This window comes from Pipistrellus kuhlii, unplaced genomic scaffold (assembly GCF_014108245.1).
Source record: "Pipistrellus kuhlii isolate mPipKuh1 unplaced genomic scaffold, mPipKuh1.p scaffold_m20_p_14, whole genome shotgun sequence".
Taxonomy (NCBI): domain Eukaryota; kingdom Metazoa; phylum Chordata; class Mammalia; order Chiroptera; family Vespertilionidae; genus Pipistrellus; species Pipistrellus kuhlii.
This window is the reverse complement of record NW_023425449.1, coordinates 20583095-20607996: the sequence shown is the minus strand read 5'-3', so window position 1 is coordinate 20607996 and position 24902 is coordinate 20583095. Positions and strand designations below refer to the sequence as shown.

Here is a 24902-nt window from a genome sequence, read left to right as displayed (position 1 = left end):
GATCAAGTTACATTGCTCAGCTGTATCTGAGAAGGTCTGTGGCAACTTGGGGATAGAATGATCTAATTCTTGGCTATCTGTGTTGCTTGGCTCAGGGCGCAAGTGTCTCTCCAAACAGAGCTGCCAACCCAATTTAATGTCACTAATGATATGAAAGGACATAATGCACGGGTAACATAATGAGCACACACTTTGTTAGGAATTGTCAGAAGGGTCAGGACAAGTAAGGCAAGACCGAATGACATCATGCTGTGTGAATGCCAAGGCCCTAATACACATACGCTGGGCACTTGGGAAGATCTCAGCAAAAATTATAGCAAACCCATGTTTGAAAAGGTAAGCATTTATTATTAAAGAGTTGAGCTCTGAAAGGGTTGCAATAAGTAGGGTGTATTTGAGCCATAGTTTCCATGGTATAGTCAACAGAGAAAGGAAATTGAGCATTCTCCTAACCTAATTTGTTTTATAGATAAGGGCACTGAGACTAAGATGAGATAAAATGGCTTTTCCAATATCTTAAGACCTAGAACTTAAGTTCTTCTAACTCATGGCTAGTGCTTTCCACTCTATTGTGCAGTCAAATCTATACAAAACAGCAAGTGTTTGAAGCCATTTGGTTAATTTGACTTTTCTGGTGAATTAAGACTGAGGTATATGCCACTTAAGGATGCAAAATGGAAAGTGGGCCCTAGCCAGTTTGGCTCAGTGGATAGAGCATTGGCTTTTGGGCCAAAGGGCTCCAGGTTTAATTCCAGTCAAGGGCAAGTACCTTGGTTGCAGGCTCCTCCCCACCCTGCCCCGGGTCACACCACATGCAGGAGGCAACCAAACGATGTTTCTCTTACATGGATGTGTTTCTGTCTTTCCCTCTCTCTTCCAATCTCTCTAAAAGATCACTGGAAAAATATCCTCAAGTGAGGATTAATAAAAACAGACAAACAACAACAACAAAAAATGGAAAGTGGTTGATATTCAAAGAAATGTAGCCCCCAACGGTGGGTGGGTTAGAGCACAGGTACAATTCCATTGACAGTTTTGATACCTCAAAGACAGGCCTCTGGAGAAAAGGGCATTTGAGTTGTAGGGATGGCTTATCTAGCAGCACTCTGTCCAAATGCTTCCCCAGCCTGAAACCTTCCAACCATGTGGCAGCAGTTACAGAGGCATTCCAGTCAGAAGTGATTGAGGTATTTTGCAGGAAGGCATGCATCTCTATAAAGACATAGACAGCTTATACCTCAGGGACAAACAAGACAGCCGTGAGCTTATTCTGTCCTTGGGATGAAAAGATTCCAAGTCCGCGAAGAGTGATTCGAGGTATCTACAGGCCCTGGTCAACCCAGCCACATGAAGAACTCAAGGAGCAGGTAAAGCCAGAACCATGAGGCAGAGTAAGGGCATAGCTAAGGGTGGTGGAAGAAAGTGGGCTTTGGCCTTTGCCTACATCAAGCATGTCAAACTCGTGGCCCAGCCACAATGAATATTTTTGCAGCCTAGCCAATATAACAGTATGTAAAAAATCTTTTAATAAAAATTTTGTAATTTAATTTTTACAATATCCTATTATACATAATTATTAATAACAAACTACAGTGTTCGCTAATGACTGATTACTATAATCCTGTTGCATTTATTCCCCTTACTCGCCTTAAGTGCAGGAACACCATTTTGCTCCAATAATACTATACTAGCAGCAAATATTTTAGCAGCCGATTGCCATGTCATTAGTCTTGTACTGACTTGTTCAGTGTTTGCAACAGGAAATATTTCGCTTTAAGAAAACAAGAAAAATAGGTTTATTTGCATTATGCTTATTAATTTGTGTATTCAGTGTCTGGTAAGTTAATGTTCATGAAGAAATATTAATTTTTATTAAAATGTTCTATTGTTTTATGTTAATGATTACTCAGTTATTTCAGCCCTTTGTATTCAGCATGTCTTTATCAAAATAAACCTATGTTTCTATGGAAATTGAAGCTTTTGGTTTTTTTGTGGCCCAAATAAACTTAAAACTTGTTTATTTGGCCCATGGTAGCCTTTGAGTTTGACATGCTTGGCCTACACCCATAGCTAGAGGGCTGATGACAGTTCCTGGTGAGGTCATTGTAGCTAAATAAATAGTCATCAAATCAAAAAATGCAGTTACCACACACATTAAAAGATCTTTATAAAATGAACATTATTGAGTAAGGTTTTCAAGTAAGTCTTTGCCTTGTTTTTCCCCAAGTCCTACATGGTAGATGCTCTTAAACTGTGACTACTTGGACTCAGGTGTCCCCTTAAAACAGATTTGCAAAGACTTCCTGTAAAGAGGCAGATGGTAAATGGCTCTGCATGGTGGGTGTCATTATCCCCACATGACTTTGAGGAAGTAGATGCAGTTCATTGGGATAGTAAGAAGTGAACCTGTGACTTTGATGCATTTCTGCGTATGTTCACTACTCTGTGTCACCTCTGCTGATGGGAAGTCTAGACAGCTTGATGTTAGATGCTGCACACCCAGTGTTAGGGAGAATTGTGCCAGGAGGGCTGGGAGGTGGAAGGGATATTTTAAATCATTAAATCATAAAGGAGCATCCTTTCTTCTCCTCTGTGAATACATATCCATAGCTGATGTTCTCTTTGGATATAAGTTGCCAAGACTTTATGACTACAAAGAAAAAAAAAAGTCATGAGTAATAAATCATTTTAAATCTCCCTGGTATTAGTCATATATTGAGAAAGAAAAGAAAAAAGTTTTTGTTATATTGATTGAATTGGGAAAAAAAGAAAGCAAGAAAGCAAGTATTTCATCATGAAAAAATATGCAAATGATAATTCTTTTGTTCTTGTTGGATTATTCTTCAGCAGGTCATGTTGGTTCTTTCTACCCCTACTATGTATTCTGGAATCTATGTAAGTTTCACATTCATGGACATCACATGGGTCCTCACCATCTCTTCTCCCGTGGACCTATCTGTAGCCTCTAACCTGGCTTCCACTTCAGTCTTCCCCTCCTGTGATCCATTCTACACACAATAATCTTGCATCAGAGGATGCTATTAATATGCCTAGTGTCCTTGATGGTTTTTCATGGCCCTAAAAGTAAATGCAGACCTGCTATCATAATTATGAAGAACCCTTGACATTTGGGTCCTGCTTACCTTCCCAGCCTTGCCTCATACCAGGCTCTCCTTTCATTGTCTGAGCTCCAGACATACTTGCCTTTCTGTTTCTTGAATACACCAGAGTCATTCTCTCTTAAGAGCACTGACGGATTCCCATGATCTCACCTCTTCTCCTTGAAGTAAAAAACTTGAGGGAAATGGAAAGCAACAGCTTCTCCTTAAATGATGAATATCAAACCACCAAGTACCAATCAAACATTATTTCCAGGGCTGTATAAACTAGAAATAGTTTCCAAATGTCACTTTCACATATAACTTCAGATATATGCTATTGTATCTTGGGCTGCTGTACAACATTCCATAGACTACATAAACAACAGAAGTATAGTTCTCACAGTTCTAGGAGCTGAGAAGTCCAAGATCAAAGTACCAGTCCATTTGGTTCCAGGTGATATGGCTTTGTCCTCATATAGTGGTGAGAGATTGAGCTCAGGTCTCTCTTCCTCATCTTAAAAGGGCACTAATCACTTCATGGAGACCCCACCCTTGTGATTTCCTTTAATCTTATTCATCTTCCAAAGGCCCATCTCTAAATACTATCACAATGGGGATTAGGGTTTCAACATATGAAACACTGGGGGCACAAACCGTCCATAACATATAACTGAATATGTGTTTTGGCCAAACAGCTAAGTGTTAAATCACTGTTAGGCTGAAGTTCAATATCATTATATAACTGAAAGTCTGGCCTACAAGAATACACCTGTAATATTAATAAGGACACCTACTTATTAAAATTTAATTAAAATTATACCAAGTAGATTTTTTAGTACAGTGGTAATAATCTCCCAGAGCTGCCAGTTCCTATGGTTTTTATATATATGTTAAAAGATTGTTCTCTGTCACTTGAGGTCAGTGAAGGAGCAATAGATGTATTTTGTCGAACTCCGCCCCTACAGAGCCATGCTAATGGTGATATTCTACACCCTCCCTCCCTACCCCCTAACCCCGCTGCCCCCACATCATGAAGCCTTTTTTCTCTCTAATAATAACTAAAATAAAGACTTCAACTCTAAACTTGCCATCTTGGTTCCAAAGTCATGATCCAATTCTACTGAAGCAATTGCATAAATTAAAGCTTTGGGATGTACTGAAACAAGATGCTTTTTAACAATTCTCAAAATCAAGCTAAATTTTGCTGCTCTCTGGTGATTTCCTTTTTTGTTTCAAAGCAATGCTTTCACAATATTAAACGGAAAACATGATTTTTCACTTCAGCAGCCAGAATGACCTTGTTAATGTGCGAGCCAGATCATGTTGTTCCTCTGCTCATACTCCTCTAATCACTCCCCATTTTCTTCAAATGAAAAGCCGAAGTCCTTCCAATGCCCTACCAGGATCTGCTCTCCTGGTGAGTCACACTTGTCCTCTGCTACAGTCTTCCATGCTCAGGCTGCTCCTGGATTAAAACTAGGTATCTTCCCACCTCAGAGCCTTTGCACTGGCTGTTCCCTTTGCCTGCAATTCCTTTTCCTCAGGATGCACAAGGGGCACTCCATCTTCAAATATTTCCCCAGTGAGGCTTACATGGGCTATTCTATTTAAACTAGTGGCCCGGTGCAGGAAATCCATGCAGGGTGTGTGTGTGTGTGTGTGTGTGTGTGTGTGTGTATGAGTGTGTGAGATGGTGGGGTGTTACTCAGCCCAGTCTGCACCCTCTCCAATCTGGGACCCCTCAAAGGATGTCCTACTGCTGGTGTACAGGGATTGGTATACAGAGAGTCAGACACCCTCTCACAATCCGGCACTGCTAGCTCCAGCCACTCACCTGCTTCCCTGCCTGCTTGATTGTCCCTAACCACTCTGCCTGCTGGGCTGCTAGCCCCCAAATGCCCCCCTGCCAGCCTGCTCACCCCAACTGCTCCCCCTGCTGGCCTGTTCAACTATAACTTCCCTCCCCACTGACCTACTCATACCCAACTGCCTCCCTGCTGGCCTGCTCACTCCAAACTGCCCCCCCCCCCTGCTGTTCTGATTACCTCCAACTGACCCCCACTAACAGCCTGCTCACCCTCAACTGGCCCCCTGCTGGTCTGCTTACCCCAACCGCCCCTGCCGTCTCATCCTGGCTTGATCACCCCTCAGCGACCCAATGTCCAGCCCCTCCTTTTTTCCTTTTCCTTTTTATTTTTTTTCCAGTGCCTCCTTGAGCGGAGGCCAGGACTGGCTGGAAGCAAGTATCTAGGATTTATTTATCTTCTATAATTAAAACTTTCTAGCCTTGAGCAGAGGTCAGTGCCAGCCAGGGCAGGAAGCTTGGCTTCCTGCATTACCCGGGGCAACCCAAGCCTCCTGCTTGCTCCAGCTCTGTGGCTGGCTGCCATCTTGGTTGGGTTAATTTGCATACTCACCCCTGGTTGGCTGACGGGCATGGCTTGTGGGTGTAGGAATGATGGTTAATTAGCATGTTTCTCTTTTATTAATGTAGATAATGGCATCTTCCCCTATGCTCCTGATCCCTTGGCTCATTTCTGTTATTCTCCCCAACCCCAAAAACCACTGACCACTTACTAATCATATATTATTTCCTTGTTATGTTAATTATTGTTTATAATCCACTAGATTATAAACTCTGCAAGGACAGGAATCTGTTTTGTTCAATGACACATCCTTAAGACTCAAACCATGCCTTGTACCTTGTAGAAGCTTAACTCTTTGTTTAAATGAAGTCTTTTAAAAATCCATATGCATTTAATCTTCACCTAGCCAGTGGACTTAGTATAATGCAAACCAGGATAATTTCACTCTCTAAGTTTCATCAACAATGCCTACTTTTCTTGGAGAGGGAATTTTTATATAGTGACAGTAAACCCAAAGGACATCTCTATTTGTGTTACTCATACTTCTACAATGATCAGGCAAGTAAATAACCTGTGTGCTCAAATAATCATTAATTGCACACAATTTCAGCATTGCCAAAAATATAGTTGAAATGGCATTTGGCTCCTAGGACTGCCAGAAACCAAGGTTGAAGGCAAATCTTAATAGCCAATTTTTGGCCCAATGCCACAACCAAAGCTGAGCTTCAGTGCCTCTTCATTCTTTGGGATTACTCTGTTTAATTTTAAATGTTCACTCATCTAACTTGCACATTGTGTAATCTGCTTTTTGGGGAAATCTGATATCAGCCTTTTTCCATGTTGTACTAAATAAAAAAAGAATGGTTAACCCTAAACTGGGTCAGTAACAGGCCAGAACTGTAACAAAAGGAAGAAAGGGAAGCTTCAAAACTTGCATTTGTTATCAAGCAGAATGTTTTGATAGAGGATATGTGATTTCACTGTTTTGCTTTATCTTCAAAATACATAATAAAATGTCTCGCACTGCCACTATAATCTCTGATGTTAATTTCTTGAGTTCTCTCTGCCTCAGTATCTCTTTGTCCAGTAGGGAATAATCACATAATCTACTTCACTGAGTGATGTTAGGATCATTGGAGAGCATACCAATGTATATGACATGCTTAAAACAGCTCTTGGCATATAGTAGGCACAATAGAAGTGTGCTACTATGGTTATTCTTAATATCATAATTATCCTCAGAAAACATTTTAGCAAGACAGATAAAAGACTATTCTTTCCCTCCTTCCCTATCTCCCTCTTCCTTCCTCTCCTTCTCTAAAAAAAAAAAAAAAAAAAAAAAAAAAAAAAAAAAAAGAAAAGAAAATTTTTAAATGTGAAAAAATGCAGTCATGCCAAAAGCTGGGAACAAGAACACTTCATGACTGTATCAGTTTGTGCCAAGACCCTGCATTAGGAAGAACAAAAAGAAGACCACATCCTGCTTAGGAAGAACAAAAAGAAGACCAATGTGGCAGGTTTAGACATGGCTCAGGATGACAGTGCAGAGCTATGTGATTCCCCTCCCCCCCCCCGAATTCTATACTTAGCACAATGGAAAACCATTGAAGGATATTAGATTGGGGAGGGACTTAGAATAAGAATCCAGCTGCTCTTCAGAGAGTTGATTAGAAGCTAGCAAGAGTAGAAAAGGAGATGAGGAAGTGACTTGAAGTTTCTGGAATTGAAAATTCATGGTAGCTTGAGCTAGCCATGGAACAGTTAATAGAAATGGATAGAAGTTTCCATATTTGAAGTTTATTGTGAAGCCCTTGTAAGATGTTATGAGGTATAACCCATGTAGCAAACCAAGGAATCAAGGTATGACTCCTAAGTTTTCAGTTTAAGCAGTTAACTGAATGTTAGTGAAATTGGGGGAGCTTGAGGGTGTCAATAGGGGAAGCTTTGGGGCAGAATCAGAAGTTTCATGTTAATGTTAAGGTTTTTTAGTTCTATCTAGGAGAAGATGTCAAGTGTACCATGAAACTTGTGATTTAGGTTTCATAGGGAGGACTCAGCTACAGATACAGATTAGAGGTCACACCTGTCACTCTGGAGAGATGTGTGAGATAAACAGACAAGGAGTATAGAAGTCAAGGAATGTTCATTGGTTCTACCTCTAGGAAATGGTAGCCATTTGGTTTCCCTGCCTTTGCTGCTGCTACTTCTTGATTCGTGTTACCCATGCCTTGTCATCGTTGGACTTTGATAAGCCTGAGGAATAGACATCAGACTGAAGGGTATTGACACAGCATGAAAGCAATTAGATATAAATAGCTCATCTTCATTTCTTTACTTTCAGCCTAATTTTTGACATCCACTCTCCCATCATGCTCACCCACTGTGAACTGTTTTACACATCTAGTGAAAAAAAGCCGGTGCATTTCATGGACACTCAGAAAAGGGGAAGAGAAAGGTTGTTGGGAAGAGCAGCTGGCACCATCTTTAGGATTTAAGACATTAACTTTTTATAGGGATGTAAGGCTGTATTCACTGTCATGGCAGATGTCACTTGTGTTCACTCCTTCCCTCCTGGGCTCATGCAGGAATGCACTTCCCAATCTCCCAGAGTGACTCTTCTAGACAATGGCCTGTGACAGAAAGTGCCATGCTGTGCTGATGGGTTGGGAGCTTTGGTGCCCACTTCCAACTCCTTCTGGGAACTGTGTTGGCTACAGGCTCAGGTGGCAGTGCAGAAAGTCAAAGGGACTTTGATCCCCAAGTCACCAGGGGGGAGGACAGCTGCCCAAGAGCTAAACACAGACTTTGTGTAAGTAAGAAATAAACTTTAGCTATTTTTTGCTCATTTTGGTTCTCTGTTTTGAAGACTTTGAGGGATGTTTGTTCGTAAAAATCTAGTCTAATCCAGGCATCATCTTGAAATGATATAATGCTTGCTCCAAACCCATGCTGCCCACAGGCAGGCATCTTGCTGAACATCAGGCCAGGTGCAACCCCTGGCAAAAAAATGGTTTTGCTAAACTGTCGCTCTAAAGTTAATATTGATTGTGACTCTCTTTTGAATAGGTGTAGACTATCAGAGCTCTCTTTACTCTGAATTACTGAACTGCCAAACTGAAAATCACTATTTGAAGATTTGAAGAAGCTCTCTCCTAGGTCTTTGTGATTGTTACCCATGTATGCCTCTCCCTTATGCCTCATTTTGTGTTTGTCTGTAATTAAACAGCAATTAGCTGTCATTTCCATCTCACTTCCATGCTGTGATTGCCTTTCATGTGACTTGTGCTTTTTTCTAGAGTGTATTACACAGTTCAGCATGGTAACTGGTCTAATTGTTGGGGTTAAAAGTTAGAGGTGAATATTGTTTTTTTCTGTCATCATTGTGTCAGTGCGCACACAGTCTCTGTGTGTGTCTCTCTGTGTGTATGTTGTATATGTGTATGTGGTTTAACCCACTTAAGCAATTATTTTGTTTGGTAGAAGCTGACCTGTTTTGCTCTCCTGAAGGCAATTCTGGGCTACACATCTTACTATGTACATGCCGACTTTCTGAGACACCAGTGCTTCTCCTTGAATGATCCCTTTCCCTTTAGGGCCTCCGTGGCTAATATTTATCAGCAACATCTGGGCTTGAGCACAATGAAGTTACAGCAGTGCTTATCTGTACATGTCTCTGGGTCATGGAAGTTGCTAGCCAGGCCTTATGGAGCCCTGAGATTGGCAGCTATTTCTCAGGAAGCAGAAGCATTGTGTGCCATGACGAAAACTCAAGGAGAACATAAGGGAAAGGAGCCATTACAATTGGAATGGACATTAGGAATCATCTGTTCCAACTTTCTCATTTTACTGGTGAGAAAACTAATGGACAAAGATGTGAAATAACTTGTAGACACTTACAAGAAAGAAGTTACAGAGACACAGATAAGACTCCAGCTTTTGTTACTCCATCCTGGCTTTTCTTTCTTGATACTTTATTCAATATTTAATCCAGGATGTTTATAGGGAAAAGCTTTCTTTGTGCATAGATTCTTTCATTCTTTCTTTTGTAATTCTCACTTGAGGATATGGTTTAGAGCAGTGATTTTCAACCTTTCTAATGCCGCAACACTTTAATACAGTTCCTCATGTTGTGGTGACCCCCAACCATAAAATTATTTTCATTGCTACTTCATAACTGTAATTTTGCTACTGTTAATAAATCAAATGTAAATACCTATGTTTTCTGATGGTCTTAGACGACCCTGCTAGTGGTTCAGAACCACTGCTGTAGGCACACCTCCATTATTTGATTACCATTCACTTTTCCAAGTCGTTTTCTTTTATACTCAGTGACTGGGTATCAATTTCTCTATTTTTAGACTGAATGTGAATTTATTCTTAAATTTTATAGATTTCTGAATAAAATGTATTAATCAGATAGTTCCACGAACCATAAACTTTTAGATACTGTATATTTTTTTCAAGCCAGGTTGAGAGCTGTAATTTAACATTTGACTTCTTTTATTGAAGAAGGCAGTTTTAAGATAATGATTATAACCACTGAGTTAAACTTTGAGATATTTATAAGTGGTTTTAATTCCTATTTTAAGTGAACCTAACAAAGAAACAATGTAGGTATAATTTTAAATATAGATGTATTCTAGCCAAATAGATGAATAAAATTATTTATTTGCTATGCATTATAAATTTTTTTCTTTAATATTGGGCCTCAGACCTTACTATTTATTGTTTGATTAGACTATAAAAGTGTTTTTATAGTCACTTTTACTCCCGTTGCTTCTGTTTTTGTTTTTTTCCCCTGAGTACATGCAGATTTTGTGGGGTCTGACACTTAGTTTTGGAACTTTTGCTATAATATTTTCAATAAAAAATTAATATGAGTACTATTTTAGAATGATAAATCAGAAACTTTGCAAATCTAAAAGAGCTGACAAATATCACCAAATCCAGAAAAATACGTTTTTATTAACTGATTGACATGCCTCTATAATATATTTTTCCCTTCATGTTTTAACTTCTTGCTCATTGATTGCCTCTCCCTAAAACATTGATTTTGTGACATTTTCTAGAGCCATAATAGAAAGATAATTCAGTGTTCCTCTGTACGTTTGGCTAAAATTTATTGGTATTATCAATATTAGAAATCACATCACGTGACCTCTGATACATACTTACTGATTCTGTATTAATCAGTAAGTATGTATTTGCTATAGTTCTGAGTCCAAAAACAGGAATTACAACCAATTCTATTTCCTCTGGTTCCTATAACAGGAACAGATAAGGTGTGTTTGTAATTGTCTGTGCCATACTGTCAAGTCTGTTCTATAATTCTCCTTTGACTTGGTGTCTCTGAGAACCAGATCCTCAGCTTTCAGTTTTTCAATTTCTAAGTATTGGGAGAATTTCCCAAAGACTAGCTCCATGCTTCATTACATGCAGGCAGGAGGGTTGTAGGAATATTCTTGGAAGGCATGTATTGAAACACCTAGTAATGATTATGAATAGAAATAAGTTAACCATAGGATACTATATAGACTACATAAATACAGCTTATTAAACCCAAACTAAGTGTGATTCCATCTCAATTTCTCCTTAGCTGGATCCTCACAACACTACCCAACATGAGGAAGGTATAGAAAGAGACCATTATCTTAACTGACTATGAACACAGTACTTTATCTTTGCACATTGTACAAATTTTAACAAAATTTATGATCATGTGATGCCATTGGTAAGACCCTTCCCTGAAGAGCCCTGAGCGAATGAGGAGTTCTTAAGCTTTCCCAGTTTGAGTTACCATATATTTGCCCTTATTTAGCCTTAAATGTATATGATTTCAAGAAAGCATTTGCTTTCTGAACCTCAGCTACTGTAATTCACAGTTTGTGGTATGGTATTAGCTAATTTTTTCACTTTGAGGTTTTATTATTAAACCTGTGGTTTAACATAAAAATGCTTTGTTGATTGGAGTCACTCCTCCCAACAAAGAGCATGTAATCAATTCAAAATTGAATAATAATAATAAAAAAAAGTCAGTTTACTTGACAGGTATTAATAGTAAAAGGCATAGTTTGTGTTATCATTCAGTTGGGATAGCATACTAGACTTGCTATGTGTGTTAGTTACTTCTACACAAAGGAGAGGGGAGATAATTTTTAATTACAGCAAACACACATAGAGCAGTTTTCAGGTGGCAGGTAATGTTCCAAATGCATTTCCTATGTCACCACCTCTCACTCTGGCAGATAAGCTGAAAACCCTCCCCTTACAAGTCTCAAGAAATGCTCAATGAAATATAGCAGAAAATTTGATACATGTAGGGCAGAGCTCATTAGGACGTAAGGGAAATCACCAGCTGCTAAAAACACATAGGGGACTGAACATGAGGAGTGAGAGGATGGGGAGGGCACTATGATGCCTGGGTAGAGGGTTGACACTTGGATTTTAGTATTCAGGATGTGGTTTCTTCTGTTTTTTTTTTTTTTTTTTTTTTTTTTCTAAGCCAGGTAGTAGAAAGAACATCCCTTCATGACTGGAGAACACACTGGAATTTGCCAAACACTAACGATTGGTAATTGTGCCCAAAAGATCTTTCTAAAAATTAAAAATTACTTTGCTAAATTGTGAGTTGACCAGGATCCAATCACACCCATGACCAATTTCAAGTTGCAGCGAGAACAGGACTGTGTTGGTTGGGTTACCTATAGAATAAAGAACACTTTCTTATGGTTTGTTTCTCTGTTCAGGAAATGCAATGGATAAACACGTAACAGAGCCAGGAGCTGGTCTGCTCTCCATTGGCACTGTGTGTTATTTAGTGGAAATGGGGAAGTTACAGCATGCCGATGCGCAGAGTACAAGAGAATTCATTTAAATTTTATGACATTAATAATTTTGAATATTGACTTGGCTGTCAACATGGGATACAGAATTCATTCCCTTATTTGATTCATTAGCAGAAGTTTTATATCCAGTGCCCTTGTGATGGTGTGGAAGAAGACAGGCTCATTGTTGTGTGTGAGTAATACAAAGTGAGGCTCTAGAGAAGAAACCAGCTGCCACCCCTGGGACCGGGGGAATGAAGAAGAGGAATGCTGTTGTTTTAGGGAAATGGATTTCCTGTATTGTTTTCCTGGCACCCACTCAAAAAAGAAAAAGATACCATAAACAAACTGTGAATCTTCAGTAAGAGTGTCTTCATCCCCCACCCCCCGCCCTGTTAGTGATTTAAACAAAACAAAAAATGGAAATCAAGTGTAAAGATAAACAACATCAGGAAAAAGATTCTCCAGTATGTGCCCTGAGAAAGTCATAATGGAAACTTATTTATAATTAATTTGTGGAGCTACTCTGTGTGTTGCTTATTTTGTTTGATTCTCACATTTTCTGTGTTAACAAACAACAGATGAATGTTAGCTTTTTTTTTTTATAGTTGTTGAATTATTCATTGTTCTCTCCCCCCACCCCCCCGCTCCAATCCCTGATTCGTCATCTTTAGGTCTGAGCCCCCTTTCTGCAAATGCACAAACATGGAAAAATAATGGTCTATTATTCAGTGTTGTATAGAGAAACAGAACCAATAAGAGATAAAGATTTAGATGATATAGATATAGATGATATATCGATAGCTACAAATGACATAGATATAGAGATAGATATAGAGATATAGATATAGATATATCTCAGAGGTTGGCACATTTGAAATCCACAGGGCAGGTGATTGGCAGATGGAAACTTCAGCAGGGTTTTTATATATTGCAGTTTTGAGACAAAATTCCTTTGGAAAAATCTCAGTCTTTGCTCTTTAGGCCTTCAACTGATTGGATGAGGCCCACCTATACTAGGGAAGGTGTATTAGAGTCCTCCAAAGAAACGGAGTAGTCTCTGCAGGTTTATTATAAGAAATTGGTTTACCAGATTATGGAGCCTGGAAGTGCCAAAATATGCAGCCAGCCAGCAGGGAAACCCGTGAGAGCCAATGGTGTCGTTCCAGTCCAAAATCCGGCAGGCTCAACACCCTGGCAGAGTTGGTGTTTCAGTTTGAATCCAAAAGCTGGGAAAGACTGATGTCCCTGCCCAAAGCAGTCAGATGGGAAGGTTCCCTCATACTCATGAGAGGGCCAGCTTTTTTGTTCTGTTCAGAACTTCAACTAATTGAATGAGGCCCTCCCATGTTAGGGAGGGCAATGTGTTTGACTCAGTCTACTGATTCATATATTAATCTCCATGGAAACCACCCTCACAAAAGCACACCCAGAATAATGTTCAACTAAATATCTGGGCACCCAGGTGACATGAAATTGACCATGGCAAAGGGTAATCTACAATAACATTAACTGATGTTAAAAAAAGACACGTTCGCAGTAGCATATATTTGATCAAACTATTGGGCCTAGTCATGTTGATGCATAAAATTAACCATCACATGTGGTGTATTCATTTTTTTTTTTTTATTATTACAAAATACTGTAACCACATTGTAGTTAAACCAGGAAGGAGAAAAACATTGTATATCATTACAATACCAGGCATGTTTTATTTTCTAGCTGGTCTATTTCATAAAAGGGTTTTTTGTTTTTTTAATCTTGAAAATATTTTCAAGAATCTGTCAGATGTTTGGGACTTATCTGTTTCTCCTATTTGTCGCCATTGTCAAAACAAAACATTAAAATGGGAGTTGGCACTCTCGTTGTTTGTTCAGTCTCTGCCACTCACTTCATCAGTCGAGAAAGAAATAGAACCCTCCTGAACCTCAGTATTCTTATCTATTTATGAATAGTTTGGGCCCTGGCTGGTTTGGCTCAGTGGATGGAGTGTCAGCCTGTGGACTGAAGGGTCCTGGGTTCGATTTCAGTCAAGAGCATATGCCTGGGTTGCAGACTTGGTCTCCCGTGGGGGGCTGCGGGAGGTAGCCGCTCAATGATTCTCTCTCATCATTGATGTTTCTCTCTCTCCCTTTCTTTTCCTCTCTGAAATTAATAAAGAAAAGTTTATAAAAAGATATATTTATGAATAGTTTAGGCTTGGCAATATTCAATGATCTATCAACTTGCATGTTTTATTAAGCCAGAATTTGTCAAGTGAGGTATGTGTACCAGTTTTAGACTGTATGCAGGAGGTTTAGAGGTGATACATATATGGACAGGGTTGAGTTTAATAATTCAATATCCTAATTATACTTGGAAAATATGATTAGCACACAAAATCACGACTTCCCAATTGTGGCTTAGAGCATGAAAACTAACAAAGGGATTCATTTTAAAGAAAAATATTAAGAAAACACAGGTCTTAGACTGATCTAGATAAATGTTAGGAAATGAAGAAAGCTCAGGACGTATGCACTATTAATTCATGAATCTAATGTGATGTGCCCTCATGCCGCTTTTTCAGAGAACCACAGAGACTTCAGTTCTGTTAGCAGAGAGCTGTGTAGAGTGTTGTTCATTGAGCATCCTGCTCAACCTGTATCAAATACATCCTGCAGGCACTGCACTTGGTGCAAGGATCCTGGGGTGAATTGGGATGGGACTTGGGCCTTGGCTAATTTACAGTCTACTGGGGCATCAAAAGTATGAATGATGAATTCTAATCCAGTGTCATATCTGCAGCAACTGAACTTTATACTAGGGACCAGGTTTGGGATAACACAGAGAGGAGAGACTGGCTCTGTCTTGGGATACCAAGAGAAGCCTCAGTGAAGTCATTCTTGACTTGGCCAACAAATTGGGGATGGGCATGGTAGGTACAGGGAACAGGATATCCAAAGGCTTTTGGTAGACTCTTGGGTGTTTCTGATATGTATGTATGTATATATGTATGTATGAAGAGTCTGCTGAAAGTATCCCTTTTCACAGGAATTGCCTATACATAGAAGATGATCATTTCCAGGTCTCTCCCCAGTTCCAAGTGGCAAGATTGAGCTTATTTTTTCACATTCATGGATTAGATTCTGGGATCTTTGCCAATTCTGTGCTTACCTATCAGCTGGTTTGGAGGTTTCTATTTCTTTATTCCTGAATGAGACTCAAGCAAAAGTCTGCATATCCTATAAACATTCCTGTGCAAAAAAGAAAAAACGAGATTCAATGATCTTGGGCGAGAGAAAACTTTGTATCCCTAATTAAATGCCTGAGTTTGGTTTTGCATTTGCTGGGAGCCTACTGTAAAGCAAACCAACGTGGCCTTCTGTTCTGTTCCAGGCGCCAAGAGCTTGCCGGGCTGGGTTCCCACTGCATCTGTGTAATGCATTCCTTCTGTCCCACCCCCTGTTGCAGATCTGCCGAGGTGAGGCTGACATCATCACCTTGGCTAATAAAGCCATTCCCAATGTGTTACCAGTTGAGCTGCCTAAATGGAGGGATGGAGTAGGGGTGCAGAGGGGCTTGCCAATTAGTTCAACATTTCAATATTTGCTGTCCTTAAAAAAAAAAATTCTTTAGAAATGGGAGCGATTACACATTTAAATTTGAAGTATTTTGCAGGACTAATTTCTTGCTCCATTGCCATCAGCCTTGCAAGCAAATTGGGTCTTCAGTTCCCTTGACAGACCTCCTGATTTAAGTTTGCTTCCCCTCCTGATGGGCCTCATCTGGACACCTTGGGAGCTGGTGGGATAAATGGACAACGTGGGTATGGGTTCCGGGAAGAACTGTGTGCCACCGTGTTATTCTGGTTGAGAGCTGGAGAGTGTAGGCCTCTTTTTCTCTATCAGGGTTGGGGTTTACACAAACCACCCCCCTCTGCTTTGGTAGAAAAATGGTACTCATCATTGTTAAAATCTCCTCTGAAATGTCCCTTAGTTCAGGAGCTTTCCGTGACCACCCAAGGTGTGGGCGAGCCCGTGTCACATCCTCTGACAGCACTCTGTGCCTCTTGTCTCATCACACTTGGTAGCAGTGACTTTCAGCTCCCTTGCTGTGCTGTAGACTGTGTGAAGGCAGGGATGATAGTGTATTAGTGCCAAGCCTGGTTCTGAATGTTCTCTGAGTATCCCATGAGGAGGTATACATACAGTAGAGGTTGATTTCTGGCCCTGCATCCAGACTGCTCAGGGGAGCTCTGGGGGTGAAGAACAGCAGTATTTTGGCTGAGATTGGACATGGTGTCATAAAGGGACCTGGCTTTAGAGTCAGGAGCCCTCTTCATTTGGTTTCATATATATATATATATACACACACACACACACACACACACACACACACACCCACCCCGTATTTTCCGGCGTATAAGATGACCCCCTAATTTTACAGTTTAAAACATAGGTTTAGGCCTATATTCGCTATATAAGACTACCCCCCACTTCTGAGGCAACACCAGTTCTTTTTTTAATAGACCGCCTCTCTAACTCAGCCAATCCAAGCAGGCTTTTTATGCATGCAAATTATACATGTTCTGTACCCGAAGCTACACTGTGTTCTAGTAAAAAGTCTGCTCAGATCGGCCAGAGTCAGAGAGGTGTTCTATTAAAAAAAGAACTGGTGTTGCCTCGGAAGTGGGGGGGTAATCTTATACAGCAAATATAGGCCTAAACCTATGTTTTAACTGTAAAATTAGGGGTCATCTTATATGCCGGAAAATACGGGAATATATATATTAGTCTTTTTTTATTTTTTACAGAGTGGAAGAGAGAGGGATAGAGAGCTAGAAATATCAATGAGAGAGAATCATCTATCAGCTGCCTCTTGCACACCCCCCACTGGGGATGTGCCCGCAACCAAGGAACATGCCCCTGACTGGAATCAAACCTGGGACCCTTCAGTCCGCAGGCCGATGCTCTATCCACTGAGCCAAACCGGTTTTGGCTTCACTTGGTCTCTTACTTGCTGTAGAACTCAGGCACCTTAATCTCTGTTTCCAGGCATACAGGCTCTGATAAACCTTGACATTGTGTTTTTGTTGTTGTTGTTTTTTCAGAGGGGGCCACCAAAGTTTTTCAGAACAGGAGACTGATGGAGTAAAAATTGCATTTTGTCAACAAACATTTAGCTCCGATGGTTTGGAATGAGGAGATTTTGGAGAAAAAGTGATGAAAGATAAAGCCTATTCTAGAAATTAATGCGTGCCTAAGAGTTTGAATGTTCTTAGAAGGGATGGAATGGAATGGATGCTAAATTGTGTCAGGATGAAAGACTCTTTATTGTTGAGGAATGTGAAGTCATGATCCCTGACGTTTCTACCAGGAACTGAAGCAGGGATGTGGGGAAAGGAAACTGGCTGAAGGAAAAGGTGAGCTTTTGTTGGATCACCTTAGGGGTTGAGATGAAGGTGACTGTTTTGGAGATGCAGACTGAGAGACTAGAAGATAGATCAGCAATAGAGACACAGGATTTGGAAGTTGTACACATGAGGTGTAGTTAGAGTCACTAGTGGAGAATGTAATCTTAGGACAAAATGAATAGACTCTAGGGATTGCCCAAATGAAGGCAAGGGACAAACAAGTACCAAGTCCACAGGGCTCTAGACATGGAATAATAGTTCATTCAAGGTTCTCTGTCATCTTATTGTTTTTGTTTTGTTTTGCCGGGGTAGCCCTTTTTTCTTTATTCTTAGGCTGTTTAACTCTTCTCTTTATTTTTTCTCCTCCTTTCCTTCTTTCATCTGCCCTCCCATTAAAAATTTTTTTCTTACATTTTATTTATTTCCAGCTTTATTAATATATGTAATTAACATATAATGTAAGTTTAACATGTACAGTGTGATGGTTTGATATACATTGAGAAATGATTACCACACTAACGTTAATTATCACATATATCACCTCACGTAGTTACCCTATATGTGTGTGTGTTGAGGAATTTTAGACCTATTCTCTTAGCAACTTTCAAGTGTATGTACCATACAGTATTTCTCCAGCTCTATTGAGATATAATTGACATATAACATTGTATAGGTTTAAGTTGTACAACGTGTTGATTTAATACATTTATATAATACAAAATAATTATCACTTAGGGTTAGCTAACACAGCACATAATTACCATTTCTTTTTTGTGGTGAGAACACTTAAAATGTACTCTCTTGGCAACAATACAGTGTTATTAACTGTAATTACTACGCTGTGTGTTCCATCTCCCAAACTCACTCATCTTGGAACTATAGTCACCAAGCTTCATGTTAGGTTGCTTCTTTTTTTCCTTTTTTATTTCCTTTTTCTCCTTTACTTCTTTGATTCCTTTTTTTTTTTCTTTTTTTTTTTCTCTGTTTCTCTTTGGCTTCCTTTCTCCTCATCTTGTGCAAAGATGCCTGGTCACTGAGGTGTAGGCTAGGAACAATCATGGATGCAAGGGAGAAGAGTGTAGGCAGAAGGGAAAATATGGACAACCTTGGGAAGTGCATTGTACTGTTTTATATCTTACACACAGGACTTCTTTGTCCAAGGGCATTATTTGAAATGGTATTTACAGGCAAAATCATTACCTAAATGTTTATAGGCTCGGAAATTAACTTTCACTTGGAACTAGTTAAGTGAAAGTGACTGTCATAAAATTTGCCTTTTATTTGTTCTCTGATTTTTTAATTCTGGGAGACCAGGGACAACTCCCTTATATTCACAGCTAGTGATGTTGGAAATTGAAATCAGAATTCTGCCTCCTCCTCCAAATGCCCTTGAGAACATGTTCCCTTAGAAACCAGACTTTAAAAAGGTAGATCTAAGATTGTGTTCTTTTATTAGTACAATATTTTAACTAATAATTTATATTTGTAGCAAACGTTATTATCTCATGGGGATTTTCAGTTACATCTTAAACACTCATGAAGTGATTTAATTTTAAAAACAAACGCTGTTGGAAAATTAGTGTTTTCCCACTGCAAATGAGATGATCTAATCATATGTACACCTCTCCAAGAAAGAAGCTATCTTTTGGGGAGCATCTTCTTATCTTCCTATTGCCAGGAAATACCTAACATTTACTCTTCATGCAGCCAGGGTAGTCTGTTTCTCACTGGCTTAACAGTTCTTTTATCCATGCAAGCAGTAAAATTACTGCCCCTTTTCAAAGGGCATATGCTCTCCTTCTAGCATTGCCTGCTCATTTTAATGCTTTAGAATTTATTGCCAATGAGATATTTGAAAGCACTCATCTTCAATAGTCAAAATACTCAAAATCATTACCAGTTAACATATCAATTTAATTAGTACATTTGTGTACTTTGTGTCTGGTAGTTTGTGGCTGAAATAAGTGTGTGTTTGCACGTGTTTAGTCATGGGTAAATTATAAAACAATATAGAACAATTTGCCATATGGTATTTGTCTGTAATGAATTTACGGTCTGGTTGCAAGGTGAGTAATAGCTTGAACAGCAAATTACCCACAGGCAAAATCTTACCTTTTCTCACTACCTATTTTGTAAATAAAGTTTTATCAGAACACAACCACATATGTTCATTTACATGTTATCTATGATTGCTTGCACACTGCAATGACAGGTTTGAGTAGTTTCGATGGAGATTGTGTGGCCCACAAACCTGAAAATACTTATCTGATTCTTTACAGATGAAATTCCCTTAACCCCAAGCTTAAAAGCACTGAAGTATGAGTCAACTGATGCCCTAAGACTTGCCAAATCTCATGAGTAGATATTTTCAGATTGGCTACAAATTTAGATATAGTAGTCCTCCTTATTTGTGGTTTTGCTTCCCATGGTTAACTGTGGTATCTACGGAAATATTTAATAGTTCCAAAAATTATTAAATGGAAATTTCTAAAAATAAACAATCCATAAGTTGTAAATTGTATGCCATTCTGAGTACTACGATGAAATCTTGCATCATCCACCATTCATGCAGGACATGAATCATGCCTTTGTCCAGTCTCTCCACACCGTATATGCTTCCTGCCCATTAGTCAACTTAGTAGCCTTTTGGGTTATCAGATGGGCTGTCATGGTTTAACAGGGCTTATTTTCAAATAACCCTTATTTTACTTAATAATGTCCCCTAACTGCAAGAGTGGTGATGCTGACAGTATGTATGTACTGTAAGGGGGAAAACATATAGTATTCATAGAGTTTGATAGTATCTGAGGCTTCTTTCATCCACTGGATAATGGGAGGACTACTCTAAAACATTATATACCTTTTTGGAGGACAAGCCAGAGAGACCAAGACTGAAATTTCTGCTCTTCTTTTTGCTGATTATATGAGTTTGGAGAGGAACTTAAAGTCCTAGTTTTTTATCAGAAAAATGGGCTTAATAGCTATCTATTTCCCTGGGTCATAAAGTTTTAATGAGATAATACTAAGTGGTAGTTTTTCTGAGTTGGCTTCATTCTCTGGGAAAGACAGTTTCTTGTAGCTCTAGGCTTACAGGATTCTGCTAGTTGAGGTTTGAGGACACTTGTACTGTCATTTTAACTTCTGATTGGCCCACTGCAGCCAGATGCCCACCCCTTGACCAAACACTGTCCTACCAGGAACCTATGCCTGAGGGAGAGGCATTTCTCAAGAGAAAGGGATGCAACCAAAAAGTAACATGTTAAGCACATTGTTTGTACCTGTGTTTGACCTTATTATTTGACTTTAACCTTTGCTGGAGATACGTTTTTCCAAGCGCTAAGGACCAGAGTCCATGTGGACACTTACTGTATGGCCAATTTCAATGAGGCAGACTTAAGGAGCAGTATGCAAGAGGTGCATTAGCCACACCTGCTGCTTACTGGGCTCCTATGATTTGTTTAGAATTTTGTGGAAGACAAAGTCTCTGTAATTCTTAACCTTCCATCTACTTGGATGGTTTTCACAGAGCTAACATACATCTTTGTACACCCATGGTTATGCCTGTGGACAATTTCTCTTCCACCAAGAAAATATATGGGAATGCAAGTGAGGATGACATTATTACAGATGACCTTGTTTCTTCTTTGGAGGGGTTGGGAAGGCTGCACAATCCTAAAGCACTAGCCAACTTTAGTACTTCATTATAATTTAAAAATTAATGATATACCTCATAATTGACCACAAAACACTGGGGGCCTGTGTCATATAGTTGAGAACCATTACCCTAGAAGAACTTGGAGTCACCTTAGGGTGATTAAAGATGCCTATAAAATGAGTTTTGATACAGGGAGATGGGTTGAATGCCTAATAAATGGAACAGCATCTAAAACAGCTGAGAATATAAAAACCCCACAGATAAAGGATTCCTGTATTTATGCATCTGTATAAGTTATAGGTCTCTGGTTAAAAAACAAACAGAAGCACCTGCCTTTAGCTTAACCAAAAAAGAAGAATTTATTATAAAACAATATATCTTCTAGTCTCTAGTTATCTAAAATGATGTCTGGCACATATTAAGTGCTCAGTAAATATTTGTTTATGAATGAATGATCCCAACCATAAAGTCATTAGAAACCCAGATAATAATCTGTCTGCTTCTCTGTTTGCTATATTTCATACCTCTCCTCTTCCCTGAAGTTAGTACCTCTGCTTCCCAGTCTTTGTGACAGAACATGGCCACCCCGTAGCTCCAGGGTTGATGTCCTCTGGTTTCAGTCATTTGATGAGGGTGACTTCATTCTTTACTTCCAACTCTAACTGCTCATGGAGAGAGAATCTATCTGATTGGCCCAGTGAGCTTTAGGGGTCCACCTCTGCTGGCCACCATGAGAGCATGGTGGCCAGCAGCATAATCCCCAGGATCCCGTGGCTTTGGGTTGGGCAGTGTGGGGAGCATTTACAGACGCAAAGAAATCCATTAGCAACTGGGAATGGGCTCCATTAGATAGATTAAACAGAAAATATTAAAAGCCAACTCTCTGTGTATCTTGATGCAGGACAGGACTCGCTTGGGATTGGTGGCTATACCTGAAGTCAGAATAGTTTGGCTTTCTGGTCTTGGATAGAATGACAATCTACTTTTCTTCCATGGTTATTATCACTTGTGTTCACATCAGCCAAGAGAGCATAGGATGGTCTTTTGAGAAAGTGTCAATGTGAGCAATCCTCATTTTTCAATTGAATTTTTGGGGTGACATTGGTTCAGAAAACCATACAAGTTGTTAGTATACAACTCAACAAAACATCATCTGCACACTGCATTGTGCACTCATTGCCCCAAGCAGTCTCTTTTTGTCTCCAGTTATCCCTCTTTTGCCCACCTCCACCTACCCCAACCTCCTTTCTCTGGCTGTCATTGCATTCTGGTCTGGGTCCATGTGCTATGAATGTATGTGTTTTGGCTAATTCCATCACCTTATTTCATCCAGCCCCCAATGCCCCTCCCCTCTGACAGCTGTCAATCTGTTCCATGTATTCATGCGGCATCTTCATTTTTATGATAGCTAGTTGGTGCTGAATAATAATGAGATTCTATTCCTGGACTTCGTGATTTCATCTCGGAGCAAATGCAAAGCAGATCTTGGCAGGTGTCTCTAAACATGATCAGCAATGCCAAGGCACCTCTCGCTGCTAAAGCAGCACAGCAGACGTGAGCGACAATTTTAGGCTTGTTTGTGCTGAGTGTTAAGTAACATTTTCTTAATGTGGGAAGTATCATGAATAGCTCTTGGGCGATGGCTTGGTTTGGTAGAAAGGGCCAAATAGGTAACATTTCAGGTAAGTCACTTGCCACTACTTCTGAAATATCAAGCAAGTTTCTTAACATTTCTGAGAGTTTTATTTTTGTCATTAGCAAAATTGAAATCGTGATTTTTCAGGAGAAAGAAAAAAAAACAGAAATAGATACCGCTCTTTGTACCATACACAAGTATAAGTTCCAAATGGGTTCAAGCGCTAGTGTGAAAAAACAATGTTTCAAAGGTTTCAGAGGCAATATAGGGGAAAGGCTTTCTTAAGCATCCAAAAATTAAGTGTTTATAGATACAAAGCCATTGTGAACACAGTTAAACGTAGTTGGCAGAGTGGGAGAAAATATTTGGGACAAATATAGTAGACCTTGAGTTAATATCTATAGCAGACTTAGTAAAACTCATATCCACAGCAAATCAGTAAGACAAGTAGATAAATGGGCTAAAGTAATAAACAATTCAGAGAAGAAAATTTTACATCATAATAAATGTATAGAAATACTCAACCCTATTAATAAAAAAGATTCATTTTTCAAAGAATGGCGTTCCTTTGGCAAAAATGAAAAAGCATGTTGTGTGGGACAAGGAGAACTTTCATGTAGTATTAATAGGAGGCATTTTTATTTTTTATTTTTAAAAATATATATTTTATTGATTTTTTTACAGAGATGAAGAGAGAGGGATAGAGAGTTAGAAACATCAATGAGAGAGAATCATTGATCAGCTGCCTCTTGCACACCCCCTACTGGGGATGTGCCCGCAACCAAGGTACATGCCCTTGACCAGAATTGAACCTGGGACCTTTCAATCCGCAGGCCAAGGCTCTATCCACTGAGCCAAACTGGTTTCAACAAGGAGGCATTTTTAAATAAAGCTCCTGTTTAAGTTATATTGGCAATAATTCCAATATGCAAAATGTAGATACCTTTTAACCCAGCAATTCAACTTATAAGAATCCATCAAGAATTCTTCAATTGTGCACAATAATATGCGTAAAAGGATTTTTGTTTCAGAATATTTTGTTGTAGAGAAAAAATTAACAACTTTTATCAAGAGGAGAGTAGTTAAATGATGGTGCATACATTAAAGTGAAAAACTGGAAACAAATGAACAAATGACCATCAAAAAAGGGCTAGCTGGTCAAGTCATGGTATATTCATTCTGTGGAATGTTTCATTCTACCTCATTCATATTTAAATGAATGAGGTAGACCCACAAATAATATTATGGAATCATGAATAATAGAATTATTAAGTATATATAATGTGATTCAATTTATGTGAAACATACTTGTATATACATGTACATAAATATGCATGTATGGGAAAGGGACAGGAAGGATCACATCACATTAGACAGTAGTAGCCTTTGTAGAATGTCTAAATGTGTGGGTGAAGGGTGGTAATCATATTTTCTTATATTATTGCATTTAACTATTTAGTTAAAGGTCTTAATTTTTCTTCTGAAACATAAAGTAGTAAATTATTTTTAAAACAGTGATGATGTAAGGATAAAGTATTAAATGCAAAACACTTAGGACAATATTTGGCAGGTAATAGGTCCTTGATATATATTAGTGTTTTCTTTTCATCCTTCGCTAGAACAGATGAGAATGGGATGAATTAAAAAATATTCCAGTTAGTGCCTACAATATGTCCTGGAGAGAGCTTATCTCTAAGGACCTTCCAATCTGCTTGTGAACATATGACCCATTCACAGATATTTCCAACAGTGATTTAGATGGGTTCATGCACTCCAGTAATGTTTATGCCCATTACCTATGCGCTGCCACACTCTTCTGCCACTACATTACTTCATGTTGTACATGTACAATTAAGTTTTTGATGCTCCTTAACTACATTTCTGATCATTTTTTATTCCTCTCCTCCCAAGGAAATCAAATACATCCT

General features: G+C 39.1%; 1 protein-coding gene across 7 annotated transcripts in view; it reads left to right on the top strand.

Moving 5' to 3' along the window:
• Positions 1-24902, top strand: part of SAMD12 (sterile alpha motif domain containing 12) — a 319976-nt gene that overhangs the window by 40529 nt on the left and 254545 nt on the right. For 5 of the 7 annotated variants that reach the window (XM_036436837.2, XM_036436838.2, XM_036436835.2 and 2 more), the window contains exon 3: positions 15667-15751. The exons of the other annotated variants lie outside the window; for them this stretch is intronic. In XM_036436837.2, coding sequence (XP_036292730.1) covers positions 15667-15751 — 85 coding nt within the window. The remainder of the gene's footprint in view (positions 1-15666; positions 15752-24902) is intronic. 7 annotated transcript variants of the gene reach the window in all.